This window comes from Perna viridis, chromosome 4, assembly GCF_037379345.1.
Source record: "Perna viridis isolate PV_CMFRI_1.1 ecotype Kerala chromosome 4, ASM3737934v1, whole genome shotgun sequence".
Classification (NCBI taxonomy): domain Eukaryota; kingdom Metazoa; phylum Mollusca; class Bivalvia; order Mytilida; family Mytilidae; genus Perna; species Perna viridis.
Window position 1 is genome coordinate 1,577,791 of NC_142448.1, and position 24,304 is coordinate 1,602,094.

General features: G+C 33.4%; 1 protein-coding gene across 3 annotated transcripts in view; it reads left to right on the forward strand.

Moving 5' to 3' along the window:
• Positions 1-23,438, forward strand: part of LOC148618400 (thioredoxin domain-containing protein 11-like) — a 49,733-nt gene extending 26,295 nt beyond the window's left edge. For 2 of the 3 annotated variants that reach the window (XM_088577249.1, XM_088577250.1), the window contains one exon: positions 10,972-15,219. In XM_088577249.1, the coding sequence (XP_088433375.1) occupies positions 10,972-11,431 (460 nt within the window). In that variant the 3' untranslated portion in view covers positions 11,432-15,219. Of the gene's footprint in view, positions 1-10,971; positions 15,220-23,310 lie in introns of those variants that run through there. The other variant, XM_088577251.1, reaches the window with a different exon arrangement.
• The last annotated feature ends 866 nt before the right edge of the window (positions 23,439-24,304 follow it).

Consider the following 24,304-nt stretch of genomic DNA (forward strand, 5'->3'; position numbering starts at 1 on the left):
TCAGTCAGTCCAACACTAAAACATCTATAGATAAAAGCTGTGTCTGTTAGTCCGTCCAACACTAAGACATCTATAGATAAAAGCTGTGTCTGTTAGTTACATAATGTAAGTTGTTGATCATGGTGTCATTACATCTGTTTGCCCATTGGTTTGTTTGTTTATCAATCAAGTTTTTCCACCTTTTTAATTACTATTTTTCTGCAACTACTTAGCACAGTCACTTTATATTTTGTCAGAAACTGTCGTATCATGGGATTTGATTTCAGACTGAAGTGCCATCAACTTCCTATTGTGTTCATACCAACATTTCCCTTTTAGGTACATTTCAAAATTGACACAGATCATCATTGTAATGATTATCATTCTGTACCAGAAAGTTTGTTTATAAAAATCCATACACTAAATAAAAAGCAGTCAAGATTTTTTTAACTCTGATAATATCATGACAATATTTCTTTTCTGGACCTTTTTAGTATCATTAAGGCTTTGTTAATTTCCGATACTTAGGAACTGTTTTTTTTGTCTTTTAAAACTATTTGGATGTTTTAGGAAAGTTTTGATGGACTTTGTGTTTCATGTTAGGACTGAATGTTGTTTTCCTGTTATATCTATTGATAAAACATTTTGTTGTTACCATTCAGGTCCTTCACATTGCCCCTCAATGTAGCTGATTGAGAAATACATTATTTCAGAGTGGATATCCATAGAAGTAGTCGCTAATGTTAATTCATCATAAATGTTTTTCCTCTCAAAAGTTGAGTCTGTATTAGAATGATTTGGAACTCACATCTCCATTAGTATTTGTTTGTTTTGATTTATTTTCTACTAGAAGTGATTAGACATCCATTAACAACGAGCATTATTCATATATTTGTAGATTCTTCATAAAATCTTGAAGTATTTCTTTATAATGGTGATTATATGGAGTGGTTTATCAGATCCATTTGTTGGTAGATCTATTGGTATTGATCTGAATACTTGGCCATTATTGACTCGACAGAGATAATATGAAAATGTGTAAATTGAGTTGTCATTCTCTGATGAGTGATAATCTATGATCCTACTGTGAAAAAATTTCTACCGAATTAATATTTTTCTATTTTTGGCATGAGTTTGACATGGACATGTCTTGATGTATTTACTAGGATGATGTAACCACGGTGATATACTGTCTCAATAATTTGTTAAAATACTTTTGGGAGCACTTTGTTAAAATTGGTTACAATTTCCATTTAAGATCCTGATGAAGAATTTTCAATTATAATCTACTGAAATGTTTTGGGATCAAAATGGATGCAAATGTTCATTATTTATATCTTAATGTGATGCAATAAACATGTATTAGTCAATTATTAAACAGTTTGACGAATTGTTTTTAACTTCCCAAAATTGCTGTTATTATTTCTAATTTTATTTTTTAAATGTGTGTTTTCTTTTTAAGTGGAGATGCCCATTTTTAGTTATCTTCAAGTGTCTATATGGGGCAGTGTGTAAAAATGTTAACAGTGGGAAAAGCTATGTACATTGCTAGACATTCCTTTGTCTATGTATCTAGACCTGCTGCTATTTTTTTTGTCGTTTATTACACTATATTTCTCTTCTGATTTTGTAAATTTAATCTTTGTTTGATGACCTCATAAAATTAGGGCAGCGTATCACACCTTGTAGACACTCTTGCACCTACTTTTGTAATCAGATTTGAAGGATAAGTAAAAAAAATTACCCAACTGATCAACTCTGGCCAAGTCAAAAGGAATAGTCTAAAAGGAAAGCCTATATGTATAACAATTGGCAATATTAAGGTAAAAACTTGAAAATGCATACAAATCATACCTTAGGTTGCTACTTTCAATCTCTTAGACAAAAGGGAAAATCATTGATAACCAGCTTATATTGTGAGAGTTTTCTCTCTTGTAAATTTCTTCAAAATTTATTTTGTATGTGCTCTCAACAAAATTGGATGATATTTATACCAAATTAATAATGCTACCATGGATCTCATTGACAAGATGATGTAAACCATTGCTAATATTGTGAAAGTCAATGACTTTTTATTACATACCCTAAAAAGCAATCATCAAGCACATTGATTTGCACTTCATGGTGAAAAACCATTGAATTCTTTTTCTAACCCCCCCACCCCAGTTATGCACTTGTTCAAATTTGAATCCTTTGTAGATGGTCAGAGGAGTTATTTTCATTCAGATGGATCCATCATTAGATGTTTTGTTAATTGTTCTGCAAGCATTGATAACAAGGAAGTATTATGTCAATTTGGTCTTCTTTACAAACTGAATTATTGATGTAGAGGCTTTGAATGATGGTGACATGTTACAGGCTCATAATATTTTACCTCTTAAGATAGTACTAGTCAGTGTAATAATCAGGCACACCTTAGTCATGTGCTACAGTCATCATATCCTGACTCAAAAACATAATATATCATTGTTACTCAAAAAAAAAAAAATCAGTACACCTAAATACAAATATGTAGTTGTTGGTAGAGATTCCTCATTGTTTGTAAAAAACAATTCCATATTATCTTTCAAATATACCAAAAAAGTTGTTTTCAAAATGATGGAATATTTGATTGACAACAAATTTGTCCAGTGTGATGGACATTTTTTTCAACAAATGGTCAGCATTCCAATGGAAACAAATTGTGCTCCTCTACGTGCTGAACTGTTCCTTCACTCTTATGAGGCTTACTTTGTAGATAATGTATCATTGTTAAAAAATACCAGTTTCAGAAATTTTATTTGCATCTACCCCAAAGAACTTGAGATAAAGGGTACTAAAGAGTCTTTGGTAAAGACAATGTGAAGTCAGCCTCACACCTTAACCTACACTGAGAGATCAATTGTAAAGGAAAACTATTGACTAAACTATAAATTAACATGACTTTCCATTCCATGTTGTCAACTTTGCTTTCATCTGTGGTAACATCCTTTCAGCACCTGTGTATGGAGTTTTCATATCACAACTCATATTTTGCCAGAGCTGTAACTACGCAGACTTTTTGTATCATGCTAGACTTCTTAAAATTAGGCTTTTGGAACAGGATTATGTTGCTACAAGATTTAAGTCATCACTACATAAGTTTGATGGTTGTCATCATGAACTCATTACGGTGTATCCATCTGCACCATGAAAACTGATTTGTATGCTTACCTTAACGGTGCACCTGGTCCATGGTCCCAGTTTTTAGTGGAGTCCAAGTTGCTCATTTACTTTTGTTACTTTATATGTATAATTTTGGATATTTTATGTTCTTTGTTGTGTGTGTCTGTTTTCCATGTTCGGTCTTTGTCCCTGTATTACATTCTTGTGATTTTGACTAGAATCTTGGTTCCCTTCTTTCACCCCTAATGATCTGGATGATGTCCAGCTGACCTTTATGATCAATGCAGATGAAGTAAAATGAAGGGTTTGTTAACAGAATATTTCATGGAGTTTTTATTTATTATAAGCTGCATTGTACATCAGAAAATAACATATTTTTTCCAGTGAAGTATGATAATTTTTTTTGTTGCTTACTGCTAAAATATATTAACTAAAATCTGTTTAAGTCAAATCCTGAATAAACCGAAACAATGTGTAAACCAGTCATCTTCCAAAGTTCTTTCACAAAACTGTAATTCTAAAGTCCCTCTACAAAACACCGTAAACCAGGTGTCTTCTGAAGTCCCTACATACACTGTGTAAACATGGCATCTTCTGAAGTACCTTCACAAAACATTGTGTAAACCAGACATCTTTTAAAGTTCCTTCTCAAAACAATGTAAACCTTGGATCTACTGAAGTTCCTTCACAAAACACTGTAAACAAGGTATTTTCTGAATTCATCTCACAGAACACTGTGTAAAGCAGGCATCTTCAGAATTCCCTTCACAAAACACTGTGAAACCAGGCTTCATCACAATTCCATTCACATAACACTGTAAACTAGGCATTTTCAGAATCCCTTCACGAAACACTGTGTTAAACAGGCATCTTCTAGATTCCATTCAAATAACACTGTAAACTAGGCATTTTAAGAATCCCTTCACAAAACACTGTGTTAACCAGGCATCATCTAGATTCCATTCACATAACACTGTAAACTTGGCATTTTCAGAATTTCTTCACGAAAAACTGTGTTAACACACTGTAAACTAGGCATCTTTTGAATTCCCTTCACATAACACTGTGTTAACCAGGCATCTTATGAATTCCCTTCACAAAACACTGTGTTAACGAGGCATCTTCTGAAATCCCTTCACAAAACACTGTGTTAACCAGGCATGTTCTGAATTCTTTTCACAGAACACTCTGTTAATGAGGCATCTTCTGAATTCTTTTCACAAAACACTCTGTTAACCAGGCATCTTCTGAATTCTTTTCACAAAACACTCTGTTAACCAGGCATCTTCTGAATTCCCTTCACAAAACACTGTGTTAATGAGGCATCTTCTGAATTCTTTTCACAAAACACTGTGTTAACCAGGCATCTTCTGAATTCTTTTCACAAAACACTGTGTTAACCAGGCATCTTCTGAATTCTTTTCACGAAACACTCTGTTAACGAGGCATCTTCTGAATTCTTTTCAAAAAACACTCTGTTAACCAGGCATCTTGCGAATTCCCTTCACATAACACCTTGTCCTGTTGGCAAATTGTCAAAATTGAAATTTAGGTTGTCTTTTTAGTAAATGCATGTTGAAAAAGAAATAAGATTTGTTTGCCCACTGAGCAATTATGATTTAATTTATATTTGTCTGGATGGTATTTTCACTTGTCCAAGGCAATACAACAACTTTTAATGCCATTCGCTGCAAGTCTTGACTTATACCATGGTGAGAGACAAAGGAATTATTGTTTAAATGTCATAACAGTTTATGAGGATTGATGGTATTCTTTAGATGTCATATCTAAATATCTGATTACACAAACTCTGCCTTCATTTTACATGGGACTGTATTTAAATGGTAAAATGATTAACTGCTTACGTAATGAATCTGTCCATTTATAACATGGAATTTGTTGGGGAAACACAGGAAATATGCTAGAATGCCTGGATTCTAATGAATTGAAATCTTATTCCTTAATGAATTTCAAAAGTCATATTTAGTTTAATGCTTTCATATTCTGTAATGAATTTATACTGCAGGTTTTTTTTTCTTGATTAAGTAGTGGAATGACATTGAATTCAGTATTCCATGACATTTAATGATGATTTTGAGTTCACATGTTAAAATTGATGACAAAATGTCAGTGGAGAGGAAATGAATGCTAACAGAAAAGCTTTTAATTTCTATTTCTTTCTTGTAATTTTTTCAAGATTTCTTTACTCTTTGAATAAGATATTTCTGAAGTGACTTTTAGAGTTGCACACTTGTGATTGAGATGGTGGTTTATGACTTTTATTAATGGATTTTCTTTGGCCTGTAATGGAGTCATGCTATACCCTAACTGTTTCTATCACGATAGATAGTGATATGATAGACATCACCATTCTCCCGGGAGTCACTTTCGTTTATGTTAGAAATCTATTGTCTGCAACAATTCAGCAAAACCTAACTTACCAGTCATCTTAATAGGAATTTCATTAACGAAGAATTCTCTACGGGCAAAGGAGAAAATAGAAGATAAACATATATTAATTTTATGTCTTTGTTTGTATAAGAAAGTCCTGTAAGTGAAATACTTAAATATGATATAATATTGATATTCTGTCAGGAATATTATAAAATGCACAAAGAGTTGTAAATCTTTAGTATTATCTTGGAATTTTCTTTGGCAGTATCTTTATTCCTTGTCTTGAGTGAAAAAAATGCACTATATAAACAGATGAACCATTGAGGAAAAGCTCTCAATTTAACTGCCTTATTGTCCCAGTTTAATTTGATGTGTAATCATGGTTGATATACATTTACTATTAATTGTTCCCTACTCAGTAAGTTGCTGGGTTTTTGCCTGTCTGTGTGTGTCTGTACATCTTAGTGTTCCCTGGATAGTACCTCCATTCTTTGCCTGTCTGTGTGTGTCTGTACATCTTAGTGTTCCCTAGATAGTTTTTCCATTCTTTGCCAGTCTGTTTGTGTCTGTACATCTTAGTGTTCCCTAGATAGTACCTCCATTCTTTGCCCTTCTGTATGTTTCTGTATATCTTATAGTGTGTTGTTCCCTAGATAGTACCTCCATTCTTTGCCCGTCCGTGTGTGTCTGTACATCTTAGTTTTCTAAATAGTACATCCATTCTTTGCCCGTCTGTGTGTGTCTGTACATGTTAGTTCCCTGAATAGTACCTCTATTCTTTGCCCATCTGTGTGTGTCTATAGATCTTAGTTCCCTGAATAGTACCTCCATTCTTTGCCCGTCTATGTGTGTCTGTTCATCATTTTTCCCTGAATAGTACCTCCATTCTTTGCCCGTCTGTGTGTTTCTGTACATCTTAGTTCCCTAGATAATATCTCCATTTTTTGACTGATTTCCTTCAACTGGTAAATGGTTAGAAGCTATACAACCTTAGGTTGCATTGATTTTTACAGAAATTGGTCAAGAAGGGCATTTATATGGGTATAGGAACTGGACTTTTCCTAAGATTGATCATGTAAGATATTGTGAAAATGCTCATTTTTTGGGGTATAGGGACTGGACTTTTCCTAAGATTGATCATGTGAGATATTGTGAAAGTGCTCATTTATTTGGGTATAGGGACTGGAGTTTTCCTAAGATTGATCATGTAAGTTATTGTAAAAGTGCTCATTTATTTGGGTATAGGGACTAGACTTTTCCTAAAATTGATCATGTAAGATATTGTAAAAGTACTAATTTATTTGGGGACTGGAATTTTCCCATGATTGATCATGTAAGATACTGTGAGAGTGCTCATTAATAGACAGAAATTTGGATTTCTTGGATGTGCATGTGTACCAAAACTCTAAGCTCAATAGCTTTTCAAATAACCTCTATTTTAACTTTCCTTTACCCTTTTATATATAAAGGTCTGAAAAATTCCCAACGATGTTAGAACTGTCAAATTTGCGATGCAAATTTTTGGTCATTCCCTCCTTGGGAATCTCAACTTGTACCACTATGACATCTATGGCAATATCGCCTGCACAAAGTCCAGCGCCCTAGACCTCTCAGCCAGCTAGGCTATATATAAAATATAGCTTTTGCTGGCCAGGTCATTCCTCCTCGTAGGATTAATCTAGGGCTGTAAAATTCCCAACGATGTTAGAACTGTCAAATTTGCAAAGCAAATTTTTGGTCGTTCCCTCCACGGGACTCGACAGTTCTAACATCATTTGGAACTTTTCAGACCTTTCTATACGTTTACATATCTACCCTGTATCAATTTGATCCAATGGAGCAGTGTAGTGAATAGAGTCATCACATTCTGAGATGTTTGTATAATATTGATTTGTTGTGACATGCATCATTAATTTGATCCTCTATCTACATAATAACATCTAAATGATCTGTCCCATACTACCATACATCGTGTACTAAGGTACAGCCCTAGATTAATCCTACGAGGAGGAATGACCCGTCCAGCGAAAGCTATATTTTTATATAGCCCAGCTGGCCGAGTGGTCTAGGGTGCTGGACTTTGTGCAGGTGGTGTTGCCATAGATGTCACAGCGGTACGAGTTCGAGTCCCACAGAGGGAATTACCAAAAATTTGCATCGCAAATTTGACAGTTCTAACATCATTTGGAACTTTTCAGACCTTTCTATACGTTTACATATCTTCCCTGTATCAATTTGATCCGATGAAGCAGTGTGGTGAATAGAGTCGTCACATTCTGAGACGTTTGTATAATATTGATTTGTTGTGACATGCATCATTAATTTGATCCTCTGTCTACATAATAACATCTAAATGATGGGAATTTTTCAGACCTTTCTATAATGGAAGACTTTAATTGGAAGTTGTAAAACATGATATGGAACATCCTAAATGTCCATTTTACATCTGTAGTCTGTAGACCTCCTAAACTTTCAGTTATTTGGATGTAAGATACACTGGAAAGTATCATTGTATAGATGTTGCATGTAGGAAGAAGTGTTTGTCAAATGCTTGGAAGGGTAGATAAGTACAAGAGTACCAATTATATGATAGTGCAAATTTCTATATGTTGTACCACTGATTTGATGAGTAACCTCATCATTAGCATTAGAACCAAATATAAAGGAAGGTCTAAATACAAAAAAAAATTGTATACAATAAGTTCTCGAAACCAAAAATATTGAAATAGAAAGCCTACCCTGCACCAAGAAGTCACTGAATGTCAAGAGGTCCACAGTACCTAGGCTGGTTTTTCTATGTTTATTTTTGTCATTGTACCATAACTATTGTATATAGGACATTTCTATTATCATCCTTGAATGTACTCCTCACTATTGAACCTTAATATTCAATTAAAATGAGTACAAGTGAAAGTGGAAATAGAACTGGTAATTTAACTCCTGTCTAGAAACTTCTTCATTTCTGGGCAACAGACTCATCAATCTAAATGTATCAGCATAAAGCTGTTTATATCAGCCTTACCAGGATGTACAGTAGATTATTGTTGACTTATTGTTACTACAGATCCTATGCCAGTTGTAGAAGAATGAGTAATCAGTAATAAGTCACTAACTACATCACGATGGTATATAATGTCTGAAATGAACAGTCACCTTCAATGATTATTTGCCTCAGTGGGTTTTATATGCTAATAACATGCACTCTGATTGGAAATTTAATCATCCAATTGTCGCTTAAAATTGTCATATTATACATACATAGGAGTTGTCTTCCTAAGGATGAAGACTAGTTTCCTGAAACTGATTTAATTAGTATTGTAAATGGTCTGTAATCAGAAGCTTGTCACTGTTGAAGAGTTTGTTCAATGGTGATCCTCTTTATAGTTCTTAGATTGCATTTAGAATAATTTTGATTTGTTCTTCTAGTTAGAAATTGAATGTTATCAAAGAAAAATTCTACAGTGCATGTATTATGAATACATACATGTATCTCATTCCAGATGATAGGAGTTAAGTCACATTTATAGAAAGAGATGAATATTTAAACAATCATTTATACCTATCATGTTTTTTTTTTTAAATTATTTACAATAATAGTTTTATAAGGATGTTACATCTTACTTTTAGTCAAATAAAATTGTTAAATTTCATGGTTATGCCACTCCCCTCGTGGCCAAATCCACCCTCGCAATGTCAGGGCACCTGATCCATTTGTGTCTCTGTGAACACATCCTCACAATTCTCAGTGCTCCTGGGTCCAATTTGGGTCTGTGGACCATGTTCTCACAATGTCAATGCTCCTTGATAGACCACATCCTTACAATGTCAGGATTCCTTGGTCCATTTATGTCTGTGGACCACATCCTTACAATATCAGTGCTCCTTGGTTTATTTGTATCTGGACAACATCCTTATAGTGTTGATGTTTCTTGGTCCATTTGTGTCTGTGGACCACATCCTCACAATGTCTGTGCTCCTTGGCCCATTTGTGTCTGGACCACATTCTTACAATGTCAGAGTTCCTTAGTCCATTTATGACCATGTGACACAATCCTTACAATGTCAGTGCTTCTTTGTCCTCTTGTGTCTGTGAGACCTCATCCTCATGATGTCCAGTATCCACTAGTATCCATTGGACTCTTTTCTTACTGTGTCCACTTATGTCCATATGACATTCTCTACACAAGTTGTGTGTCGTCATCTGTCTTTGTTAACAATTTTTCAAAACACTTCTCCTCTGGCACTATTTGACCAATTGGAACCAAACTTTGTATGAATGTTTTTTGGGGTATTCTGCATAGAACTGATGTGGGAAGTTTTGATCCGTCAAAAAACATGTCCACCATTACTAAAAATAGAACATAGGGGTCAGACAATAGTTATTTGCGCATATCTCCAAAACTGTTAGGTTTAGCCAAATTCTGACTGGGTAAAAGTGTTTAGCTTGATGAGACCTATCTGTGGAGAAATTTTCATGTAATCTGTTAAGCCATGTTGGAGTTATTGGCCTTTTTCGACGTTTTTTTGCTATTTTTAGTGTTATTTCTTTCAAAAATCTTCTCCTCTGACACTACTTGACCAATTGGAACCAAAATCATGCATAGAACTGATGTGTGGATTTTTGATCTGTTGAAAAACATGGCCACCATTTCTAAAAATAGAACATAGGGGTCAGACAATAGTTTTTCACATTTATCTCCAAAACCATAGGTTTAGCAAAATTATTTCTATAGCTGAAATGACCCTTATTATATTAATAGAAGGCCTTCAAAAGTCTTCAGGGATCAAAGTTGTTAAGTGACTTCTTGTAAGAGTTATTGCCCTTGAAAGATGGAAAATGTCGGATTTTTTTTTTTTTTAGTTTTCAGCCAATATCTTGAAAACTATAATAGATAGAAAAACTTTCTATCGCTAAAATGATCCTTATGATAGTCCTACCAAAGTCTTCTCGAGTCAATGTGAGTCAAAATTGTTGGACAACTTGTTAAATTTATTGCCCTTGAAAGACAAACTTTAACAAGGTGAGCCATTCAGGCTCCTGGGAGCCTCTTGTTACATTTACATGTAATTGCTTTACATATAAATAATCAATACTCTGACTTATTCATCACAAATTAACTATTATGTTCTGTTATAACATTTTTGATAGATTCACTCCTTTGTATAATTCTTCTTTCTGAAGATGGTTGACAATGTTTGTATTCATGGAGTCTTACGAAATCAGAAAATCTATGACAATACTTGTAATACGTTAACTAATTAGGGGGCATGAATTTCCAAAATGTAATCTTAGTTAAATCACTGCCTCCTACTGAACTCTTGATAATAGTTCTTTATTTACTACTTCCAATTAATGAGCCTATAGATATTACATCTCTGTTGTAGACTTAGTGGAGATAAATTGATTTATAAAGCAGATTATAAATGGAATATTGTTTTTTTTTTAATTTTCAGGAAAGGTGACAGTGTAAAGTTTCCTGAAATAGTTCCATTGACTTTACCTAACCTTGTCAGGTTTGTTTTACACCATGCTACCTATGACCTACGCATGGACACTGCTGTAGACATCTGTACTAAATCTTGTATTGAAAAAAATATGAGAAGAGTGTCTCTCGCTATTATTTCCTGCATCCAGAAACAGAAATTATTGGAAAACCGTATGGAGAGATTACAAAACCGTTACAAGATGTCACAGACCTCAGTTAGGTTTAAATCTTCAGTCAGAATGATACAGAAAAGATTAAAGAAGATTGACAGACATTACAACAATGCTTTTATTCTGCTTAAATTTCTTAAAAGCTCTGAAAAGCTAATAGACAAAGATAAATTGAAAAAATTACTGAATAATAAAAATAATATAGATCAGCGCCATGATAGAGAAATTGGTAGACCTAAAAACCATGATGAATTATGATATATAGATATTATTAATTCAATTACCTCTAAACCTGATCACACATCATAGTAGACTAATCTATATAGAGGGGGGGTCATTGTAGCTCCATGATTAGATTTGTTCTGACTGTCAGTTTGAGTGGTTATCCAATCAATAGACCGTAGAATGGTTTTCTAGTTATGTGCAATAAGTTTACATGTGAATGTGCTGAATGATTTCTATTAGTTGTGAGCGCTTGGACAGTGTGTGTCTATATCAGTCATTTGTAATTTTATTTCTTATGATTGTGGGTAATTATGCTTCATGCATTTCATGGTTTATTTTTTATATAAGTTGTCATTTTGATCACCCTCTGGTACATTGTTGTTAAACCATTATGTTTTTGTTGTTTGAAATATTTATTGTTCACCAAAAAGAATGGTATTGTATATCTTTTCTCTGAAACCAAAGGATATTTTTCAGTGAAAACCCATGTTTTAATTTTATAAAACCATACATCTTTATTTTTGATTGAACCCTATAGCCTGAGACTGAAAGCTCTCTAACAGTATTATGATATAAAAACCAGGTCATTATTAGATAGTTTTTTTCCCTTCAGTAATAAGTGGTTTAAATTATTTCTCAATAGGGATGGTAAAATTAACATTTTTTACATGCTACCTTTGGTGAGCATGTTCATATCTTAATTTTACCATAGAGAGGGGAGAAAAGTTGAAATCGAACACAGATTGAAGGAGATTCTCCAATGAAATCTGAAGAAACTTTGGAAAATGTAGAACATCTTTAATCACTGTCTGGTAAGTAAAGTGTATAATCACCAGCTTAAAATGGGAGAAAATGATTGATGACAGAACAGAATAAGTTAACAATAACTGTGTGTATTGTTACTTCACTCAGAGAATGTTCATATAATGCAAACCATCAAATCAATTAAATGTATAACTATTTAGTCCTGAATTTACATGGTTTTAAAATTTGTTCACCTTGGCCAAAAATATGAAGACAAAAAACAGTTTGGAACGTATTGCTAAGAGCTACTGCATGTATATATTTTAGTGGGATGAAATTAAGGAGAAACTTTGTGGTTAAATTACTTGATGAAACAAATATCACAAAATTTTCTCTTTTATGGTAATCTTACAAACTTTACATAGCTAAAAATAGAATTGACTGTGGTTCCACAATATTCATGTGCTGTACCTGCTATAAAGGAGACCATGTACTTTGACTCTTACCCTTTGACTTTGTTCTCATTTATAGTTTTGCCAAAAGTAATGTGCCTTGAAAATAAAATGTATGTAATATTTTTAATCAATATGTTTTTAGCTCACCTAGCCAAAGGCCATGTGAGCTATTGCCATCACTTGGCGTCTGTTGTTGTCGTCGTTAACAACTATACAGAACTCTTCTCCTCAGAAACAACTTGACTAATTTGAACCAAATTTGGTATGATTGTTCCTTGGGGTATCCTGTATAGAACTGATGTGGGGATTTTTGATCCGTCAAAAAACATGGCCGCCTTTGCTAAAAATAGAACATAGTGGTCAGACAGTAGTTTTTCACATATATCTCCAAAAGCGTTTGGTTAAGCTAAATTCTGATTAGGAAAAAGTGTTCAGCATGATGAGATCTATATCTGGTCAAATTTTGAATTTAATCTGTTAAGCCATGATTGAGTTATTTCCCTTTTTCAATGATTTTTGCTATTTTTTTGCTATTTCTTTCAAAAATCTTCTCCTCTGACACTACTTGATCAATTGAAACCAAATTTGGTATGAATGTTCCTTGGAGTATCCTGCATAGACCTAATTTGTGGATTTTTTATCCATCAAAAGACATGGCCACCATTACTAAAAATAGAACATAGGGGTCAGACAGTATTTTTTCACATATATCTCCAAAACCATTTGGATAAGCTAAATTCTGATAAGGGTAAAAGTGTTCAGCATGATGAGATCTATTGCTGCTCAAATTTTGTGTTTTTTTCCGTTAAACCATAATTGAGTAATTGCCCTTTTTCAACAATTGTTGTTATTTTTAATATTATTTCTTTCTAAAATCTTCTCCTCTGACATTATTTGATCAATTGGAACCAAACTTTGTTTGAATGTTCCTTGGTGTATCTTGCATAGAACTGATGTGGGGATTTTTGATTCGTCAAAAGACATGGCCACCATTACTAAAATAGAACATAAGGGTCAGACAGTAGTTTTTTGCATATATCTCCAAAACCGTTAGGTTTAGCCAAATTCTTTTAATAGCTGAAATGATCCTTATTATTAGGACTACAAAACTCTTCAGGGATAAAAGTTGTAAGAGTTACTGCCCTTGTAGGGGGAAAATGACTTTTTTAGTTTTCAATCAATATCTTGAAAACTATGATAGATTAAAAGAAACTTTTAATTGTCGAAATGATCCTTATGATAAGTCCTACCAAATACTTCTAGAGTTAAAATTGTTGGACAACTTCTTGAAAAATATATTGCCTTTGAAAGGCAAAATTGAACCAGGTGAGCAATTCAGGCTCCTGGGAGCCTCTTGTTTCATGTATGTTCTGTGTAATTTATGATTGACCTTTTATTTAAAGTAATATATGAGTAGTGATATTCCTAGCCACAACCTAATATATTGGTTAAATCCAAACATTAGTTGTTTAACTGTATTCAGATTGATTGGTTTTTATATTATGTAAGATGGTTTACATCCTATTAGGATAGGATTCATGTTTACATAATCTTTGTTCAACAAATAAGAATGTGTCAGAATAATGTAAACCATGTCAGATGTAAGCAGAATAAAAAGACTTAGTCAATGTAATGATTTAAAATATTTTGACAAATATATGAAGATTTTACACTTCTAACAAATTATTGGCAATTATGTTCAAGCCTATCCTGAATTATTTTATCTCAATTATGTCAAAAATCTATATTTTTTTATCTTGGGTAGCCTTTGTGCTTTCCCAATGACTTAACCCCAAGCTTTTCTTTGGGGAAGTACATATTGACATGTCACCAACTAGTTCACATCTGAAGCAGATTATTTTAAAAAATGCAATACGGCATTGAAGTTATTAGAAACAGACAGAAAAAAAATTACTGTCATTCTATAAAAATGAAGTATCAAAGATGATGATGTCACAGTCACTTCACAAAATTTGGTCTTGGAGATGATAGATTTTTTTTTATTCAACCAGAAATAATTATGAAATTAAATTATTCTCTAATATTTTGACTTTTTATTATTCCCTAACCTTGTTTCTGCTGCACTTCCTATTCTATAATGGTAATTGTTCTCAGTGATCCTTGTTTACTGATGCACTTCCTATTCTATAATGGTAATTGTTCTCAGTGATCCTTAAGACATTCAATAGGAGAATTGACTTGTAAGTTGTGATGTTAAGACATTTGATAGGAGAAATTGACTTGCAAGTTGTGACATTAAGACATTTGATATGAGAAATTGACTTGTAAGTTGTGACATTAAGATACTTGATAGGAGAAATTGACTCATCAGTTGTGACATTAAGACATTTGATAGGAGAAATTGACTTGTAAGTTGTGAGGTTAAGATATTGGATAGGAGAAATTGACTTGTAAATTGTGACTTTCTGACTGAATAACAGTGTTAAATAGTTTATAGATGAATGTTAAACTGGAGAGATGTAAGTAAAGTATAAAACTTGTATTTTATTATTTATTTACATATAGCTGGCATTTAGTTGATTTGTTTAAATAATTCTATTTAGTTGTTATTTTGAATTAAATTATCATGATACACAATCAAATAAAAGTATATCATTCATAGAGACTGTTCAATGGTTCATGGCCTGAGTTAAAAGATAGATTCAGTATTTCATGGCCTGAGTTCAAGATAGATACCATTCAGTATTTCATGGCCTCAGTTAAAGTTGTTGATAGATACTAATCAGTGGTTTATCTCCTCAGTATAAACTTGTTAAGTTTCATGGAAGCTAATGCAAAATGAAATTTGAACAATTAGAAACTTTACAAGCAAAATAGTTGCATTGGAACCAACAAATTTGTGTTTAGCAGTATTGTGTCTGGCCAAATGTCCAGAAAACCAGTGGGATTAGTATATTGTTTTCCGTGTTACCCCCAAAAAGATGCTAGTAATGCAAATATCAACTTTCTTTTGTGTCTGTCTCAGATTAAGAAATAAAAAAAAAACCATGATATTCGGTGAACTTCCACATTTTTAGTTCACCTGGCCTGATGAAGGCCGTGTGAGCTATTGTCATCACTTCGCGTCTGTCGTCGTTAGTTTTTTCCAAACATCTCTGAAACTACTTGACCAGTTGGAATGAAACTTGGCAAGGCTGTTCCTAAGGGTATCCTGCACCAATCAATCGTTTAAAATTTATGGAATGTTGAAAAAACATGGCCGCTGTTACTAAAAACATAGGGGTCAAAATACAGTTTTTTTGCAAATAACTCAAAACCGTTTTAATTTAGCAAAATTCTGACATAGGTTAATATTGTTCACCATCAGAAGATGGACCTATGCCGAAATCACCCGCTGTAGAAGTTATGGACTCTGAAGTAGATTTTTTGTCGTTTTTCACATGTACAACTTTGAAAATCTCTTTTTCGTTTTGATGCATTATACCAAGTTTTTTTTATGTTTTCTCTTCTCAAAAACTGCGTATATATATTTCATAGTCATGAAATCACATTCCCACAATTATAAAAAAGACTGTCCTTGTCTCAAAATACCACAAAAGCCCACCTTCATCTTCATGTCAACCGAACGTCGTATTTACTTCAAAATTTGTTTTACATTGAAGTGTCGTTGACAGCTTCGAATTCTAAATAGAAATTAATGGACTTCTAAATGTACAAACCATTCCATGAGCGCAGCTCTCAAAGAGCTAATAATGCTCTTTCAGATGGCAATGCCCAAAATACACAGTAGTGGATATTTAGCTTGACATTTAACTAATGCATAGTTTATTTTCATAACATATGTCTAATAGTAAAAAAAAAACAAAACAAAACAAAAAATCTTGATACACATCACATTAATTGACCCGGTCTGTAAAGAAATTCTCAACAGAAAAGACCAAAGTAAAGAATAATGTATAATGTTACTGTCATTATTTTCATTCTTTCATACATAGACGAAAACAATAAATTCGATAGATCACTAAAGAAAATCCTACATCAAAGTGCCTGAGCGACAATGTAACAAAACGTAAATCTTATTTTCTGGAGCCTGTTTCATGTAAGTAAGCTCTGAAGATGGCAGACGGTGCAGGTTAAATAACCACAGCGGAAATCAAGGAGTACGTTAAGAAATTTTAAGAAACTAGTAACAAACTCTTTCATTTGCCACTCACTTAAACCAGATCAGATTGATCTACAATGAAAAACATATAGGGCAGGACGGGAAAGACAAATATCGGCAAATCTGACAAACATTAATTGGTTTCATTTTAAAGTCACTGCAAGATTAAGCAGTAAATCTTCCGTTTTCTTTGAAGCATCCATGGAAATTAAATGATTCTCTAAAGTGTTGATAAGGGTGAAGTTCACTCAATCATGTATTTTTCAATTAAATTAATTCAAAATAAGATGGTATAGATTTATCCCCATGGAATTAACATCGTTGGATAAAAGCTGGTTGTAATGTGATTTCTGTTCGAGAAAGCATTAAAATCACGCGTACTTAGTAATTGGATATCTAGATATATTTAATAAGTTTGATTTACTGATAATATATATGGTGTGCTTTAAAAGCTTGTCGAGATGATGACCTAGATTTAATTGGATTGACTTACTTTACCATCAACAGATGAAAAAAAAATGACAATTTCTCAGTGCTCAATGATATGACAATATCTCAGTGCTCAATGATATGACACTATCTCAGTGCTCAAAGATATGACAACATCTCAGTGCTCAATGATATTTTGTTCTGTATATTGTATATTTTGGAAATTAATTACATTTTGTAGATTTGGCATTTCTTTCAGGAGTGAAATGGCAGCAAACCGTTCAGCTAGTCAAGTTAATTGAAATATTTTTTAATGACTGAAATACAGCCAGACCACAAAGTACTAATGCATGGATAAATAATAGAATAACTAAAGTACACGCTTACAAACAATAAATCTCAATTAGAATTCAATTCTACCGTGACTATGATACATATCCATAGAAACTGAAAATTTTAATTTGTAGGTTACATTGAACAACTTTTCTTAATATCTATATAAGGTATGATATAGGATGGGAAGATAACTCAGTATTGCGTGTTCATGTCTATTACATTAGTTCTTAAATGAGAAACCAAACAATTTTGCATTTTGTTACCCAATATTCGTACACCGCATAACAATCATCATGAAAGAAGGCTTTATACATCGTAGAAATTGGAATGATCTCTGTGAGTCACTGTATATAGCCATAGGTCTAAACATAGCATATAAGTCCATCAATTGGATTAGGGTCGTATTATTACTGTTTATGGAGACCAATCAGGCATGGCCTGTAATAGATGTCTTCTATGGGATGTCTTTACTGTTTTAATCAAATATCTATCCTGAACTTTAACAGCTTTCTCGTGATAATGGCTAATTTACGTAGCATTTGATAGCCTATATCATGGTTCCAGCACTGAGGAAAATTTAATAATTCGATGTTGTGTCTACATTAAAGATAATCTTTTACTGATCATTGCATTGTTCTTAATTTCTATGTAAAGAATTTGGGTCTGGTTGTTTCCTTACGGACCGCTTTTCAATGATGAGAGACAAAGTCTCCGTCCTCTAGTAGAAAGTTATGTATAAAACAATTCTCAAGGCACTGCGTCCTGACTACTGAAACTTGAAGACTGTCTAACTTCATTTGGGATTGGCATTAGTTCAGTAACACTATCTAACTGCTTCTTAACACAGTATACAATAAAGCATATTATTTGAAAATATAAATTCTTTACCGGTACTCACACCGCCTTGGTAACACTCTTTACCGGTACTCAACCGCTTTATAACACTCTTTAACGGTACTCACGCCTGCCTGGTGACACTGTTAACTGGTACTCACACCGCTTGAATACACTCTTTACTGGTACTTACATCGCCTTGGTAACACACTTTTTAAGGATACTCTTGGTAATACTCTTAACCGGCTACTCACATCGCCTTGGTAACATTCTTTACCAGTACTCACCTAGAATTAGACACCCTTTACCGGTACTCATTCCGCCTTGGTTACAATCTTTACACGTACTCATACCGCCTTTGTAACACTTTTTACTGGTACTCAAATCATGTTTGGTCTCATGTTTTGCACAACAGCGATAAGAAAGCCAGGTGTTTGCTTTTCTGTGATAGAAATTTTCATTACCTATCATTTTATTGTAAACTATCAGGGTGTAAACATTTTCTTTTCCTGAACCTTTCTCTAATAAAGATTTTTGTTATTTTCTCACATTGTTTGAATTAAGTGACCAAACTGATAAAATATTGGCTTCCAGCATGTCTGGTGTAGGTATAATATTGGCCTCCAGCATGTCTGGTGTAGGTATAATAGTATCTAAATTGTCGTCGCAAGATGTTCATCCTCTACGCTTTTATTTTATATTTACAGTGAATATAATACATGTAATGACACTGGTTTAATTTCAGTGCAAAAACTTATTTTTTATAGACTATAATACATTGGGAAACATTTTTGTAATGGTGTTTTGTCAAAATGTATGTACCCTACACAGAGTAAAAACCTGCTGAGTGATAGGAAATGATTCTATTTAAGTACCATTCTGTGTAAGAATCAGGCCATGGGTGGCACATCATATGTCTCAATATGGTCCTTTTTTATATCAAATACACCCAGTACATCTAGAAAACAACTGAACAGCTATTTGAATTTATCCTGACGCGCAGATATTTTTTACTCCTTATATAAGGAAAAAGTTCGGGAAAATTTTCCTGCCATTTTTCCATAGTGCGATTCAACTAAATTTCTTGAGGTTATGAGGTATAAATACTTGGATTATACAATAAAATGCATGTGTATTTTTTCTTCATGTGCCATACCTTATACACATTTTGCCTGATTCATAGACGGAGAAGTACGTAAATTGTTATATGAACCTACATGTTTTCTACTATAACATTATTGAACTGCCGTGGTCAGTAGAATCAGGTTTCAGAGGATGATTGGCCAACAAAGGACATTCCCATGGCTTTCTTATTAGTAGAAATTCAAATGACCTTTGGTGATGCATTCTTTGCGTGTTAAGATAATTTTGTTGGAACCGAAAGTCCAGATGGCATATTGTATTTCGTCAAACAAATTTAAAATTGACAGGACAAAGTGTGTAGACGTTTTTCTTTTGCATATCTAACTTGACAGAAGAATTAACGTCGTTCTGTAGGTTATTGGTGAGACTATAGCGTGATGTTTGCACCCTATATGTAGTTAGTTGGTACAGTATGTCATAACTCTGTCTTATGTTGAGTGGTTGACGATGCAGAGAAGGATGTAAATCAAACAAGTTTTTAACGAATGTGTCCTGAACTCTTCTTCAACCCATAAATCATAAAGATATAGTAAACAGGTAATGTAGAACAGCAGTAGACAACTCAAATAACACGACACAAAAAACTTAAATGTCTAAAAATGTCTAAACACTTGATGAGATATTATTTCTATTTGCTTCATTGATCCAATGGCGGATCAAGAATTTCCGGAAAGGGGTCCTGCCAACTCTCTTAAAGGGGTGAGGAAGCTCTGTAGTAATTTCTATTTTTTATATAATCAACCGAACTTTTAAAGTATAAAGGGGGCAATAGTATATTGAAAATATGACCATTATCATTAACTCGCATTAACATAGAAATGATTGTGGTTACCTCCATTACATATATCATACAAATATAACAGATCCGTTAAGTTTACCTGTTATTAAGAAACAACGAAAGAGAAAAAATATAGAAACCATATAACAAATACGGACCATTCATTTCTTTTTCATAATTCCACTTTGTTTCATACATTTTAATTGAACTCACATATTTAGGAGATTGCAGTACCGCTGCAAACGTATATCAGACAGACGAACCTTGCCGTATGGTATACGGCACTACTTCTATGTTCTATCACTATTAAAATGACATTTTTACTTTGTACATAGTTCATCTGTGATATCGACTGATATATAACCTCGGCTTCATCTGAGATTTAATTTAGACACCACAGTTTGTGAATGTGTTACATGAAAATGAGCAAATACTCCCTTGGTGTATCAATTTTGACAACATTTTTGAATAAGTCATAAATTAGTTCTACAAAGAATTCCCAAATCACTTTCATTGATTTAAATTCATAACTTTGATATTACGGTTATCATGATTCTATGACATGGATTTAGGTGTTTCAAGTTTCCCTAGTTTAAATGTTAAAGCATACACATTATAGCGTTGACTGTTTGGATTTAAAACAACTGATCTTCCAAGGAAGATGACTTTAACAAAGATTCGGTTGATACAGAAGTCCGGATTTATATGTAGTTCTGATGACAAGGTTCATTTATCGCTAAAATATTTGATGAAAACTCTTCCATTGTTAAATAACACTATAACAGTAAAGTTGAGAGCGACAGCACTGTCCGTACATCTGTTACACTGTCCGTATATCTGTTACACTGTCCGTACATCTGTTACACTTTCCGTGTGTCTGTTACACCCTTCATTTCCCGCATTATAAGGGGAAGACATTTTTGCTTTCAGCAGATAATTCGACTGTCTTCGTGGAAATAAACCACTAAAATCCCCAAAAATCTTATGTAACACAGTGTTAGCCAATCATTTGCACGATGTGAGTGACGCCGACCATCAGCTGACTGTTCCTATACTTGGTTTAATTTTCATTTTCGTGCTAATATATATACTCAGTACTGTTAGACCAGGTTTGCACTCTTATGTGGTATTTGTAGTACATGATGGCAGAGGGATTTCTTACGGCTCCTTGCTATCGTTTGGGATCTCTCAAGGACGGTGGTAAGCATCGAAGCGTTTACTCAGTCCCCACGCTTAGTCAAACCTGTGAATGTGGGTCATAGTGTTTGACAACATTTCACTCAATTTTGAAACTTGGACAATTTACCTTGACTTCTAAACTTAAATAACCGTTACAATTAATCCCCAGACTGTCAACAAAATAACGTTGATGTTTTGGTTCTTGATTTCTCATTCATTTCGAAACATTTTTTCTTTTCTCTATTTTTTGTTTTTGCACTGTATCCTTTTACAATTTACGCAACATACCCTCGAGCCGTTTGTACATTTTAATTTGGCTGTTCCGTATCTATTTCCTTTCATGTGTTATGTGCGTGCGAGAATCTCATTCACGACCTTCACTTTGTTAGATAATGGATAGCTTAGAATCTTATCGGGCAGCCATAGGTATCTTCTACATGAAGACCCGTCCATCATGTAGAAAATGTTTCTGCTATTTTGATTTTTCAATGTATTACTTATTGTATAATTTAGTTATGCGATTATGGTTACATACTAAGAACATTATCAGTATAACTTCTATGTACTATGTGAATATCTACTCATTCTTATATTTTATATATTATTATCAGGTGATATACATGAAAATCCTGGTCTCCTGAGTCAAAGTCTTAACAGTAATGAGTCTTTGAATAATATCTATTTTCATCATAACATTAGGAGTTTGTGTAATAAAATAACCGATATTGTTCATTTTGTTGTTGAACATGACATAGTTTTCTTTACTGAAGCACATTTAGATATTTCCGTCAGTTCAGGTAACATTCTTCTTCCCGGATTTGATAATCCGATTAGAAAAGATAGGAATTATGCGGGTGGTGGACTTATTGTATATTTTAAAAGTCACTTAAACTTTCAACGGCGTGTTGACCTTGAACTTCCTAATTTAGAATCGATGTGATTTGAGTTGAAAAACTAAACGAATTGTCACTCTAATAAATATAGTCTATAGATCAGAAAGACACTCTGATCCAAATTTTGGTGTCTATTTGATCAGTCAATTAAGGCTGCTCTTGACGAGTGCACTAACGTTATTGTACTTGGAGATTTGAATAAAAAATTTCTTGATTAATTTACCAAGTGTAGTTAGAGAACTTATTACAGTAAATGGCCTTTCAAATATTATTGTTAAACCTACAAACTTTTTCGGTAATGCTGAGTCTCTGTTAGACCCTATTTAAGTAACAGACAGCATACTAGTCATTGATTGTGATACTGTCCAGATTGATCGCCGACTAAGTGATCATGATGGCACTTACATTACTATTGATTCCGGGTATGACAGTAAGAAGACCCATACGAGGCAGGTGTGGAACTGTTAAAGAGCAAATTATGAGCTCTTACGTAGAAAGGTCGCTGATACTGATTGGTTTAACTTAATGGAAAGGCAACCTAATGTAGATATAGCATGTCAGTTATTTACGGACACATTTTTACAACTATGTACTGAATGTATACCATCACAAAAGGTGATGATTAGAGAAAACGGTAAAGTTTGGTTCAACTCAAACCTCAGACGTACCATCAGAATTAGAGATCGATTACGAAAACATTATTTAAAACATAAGACGCCAGGTAATCAACTAAAGTACTAGGCGCAACGTAACAAGGTAAACAATATAAAAAAAAAGACACGCTGTTGAGCAGTTTTATCTGAGTATTAACGAGACATTGTCAGATTTAACAACTTCCAATAGTAAATTATATTGAAAGACTATTAAGATGTTATTGAAGGGTGATAACCCAAGCAACAATATTGCACCACTCCGAGATCCTAACGATAACTCAAAACTTGTTTTTGACAGTTCAGATAAATGTAATATATTTAACCAATATTTTTGTTCTGTTACAGATATTGAAAACAGAGATAAAAAACTTCCTGATTTTGATGACAGGTGAAGAGAAGTCATCTCTGATATTGTAATTTTCGAACAAGATGTTATTAACGTGTTATCAAATTTAAATCCTAACAAAGCAGTTGGCCCAGATTCTATAAGCAACAGAATGCTTATTGCTGTTAAAAATGAAATAACAAGACTCCAATGTATGCTCTTCAACAAATCATTTATTAAAGTGGCTTTATAGTTGTTTAGAATCTAGAAGACAAAGGGTTGTTCTCATGGATGAAAAATCAACCATATATAGGCTCATTGTATACTGGTGTACCACAAGAATCTATATTAGGTCCCCTTCTTTTTCTTGTATATGTCAATGACATATCTGATAGTATGATTGGGCTTTGTAGATTATTTGCAGGTGACACTTCGATTGGTCATGTAGCCAATGATGAGGCGACACTTGTCAATACGACTAAGATGACCAGAATAGTCACGGGTTTAACATCATATGCTAGTAGAGATTCACTTTATCGAGAGACTGGTTGGGAAACATTAAAGGATAGAAGAGAACAAAAGAAGCTTCTTTTGTTGTATACTATGATTAATGGACATTGTCCTGAATATTTATCAGATTTACTTCCCCCATTAGTATCTGAGATATCATTGTATAACTTACGCAATAACCGGAATTATAGCGTCCCTCCAACTATACATTCATTTTATCAACAGTCATTTTTGCCAGCTACATTGAGCCTATGGAACAATTCGGATCTCTCCTTACGAGAATCACCTTCTGCTGATATTTTTAAATTACGTTTAAAATTAAAATATCGTAATAATAATGCTATTTGTAGGCCACCACCGTTTTACCTTATTGGTAAACGATTCGTGAATTTGACTCGTGCACGAATTAGAAATAAGTGTAGTGCTTTGAAAAACGACTTATTTAGAGCACATATTATTTTTGATAAAAGCTGTTCTTGTGGAGCTTTGACAGAAGACGCAGAA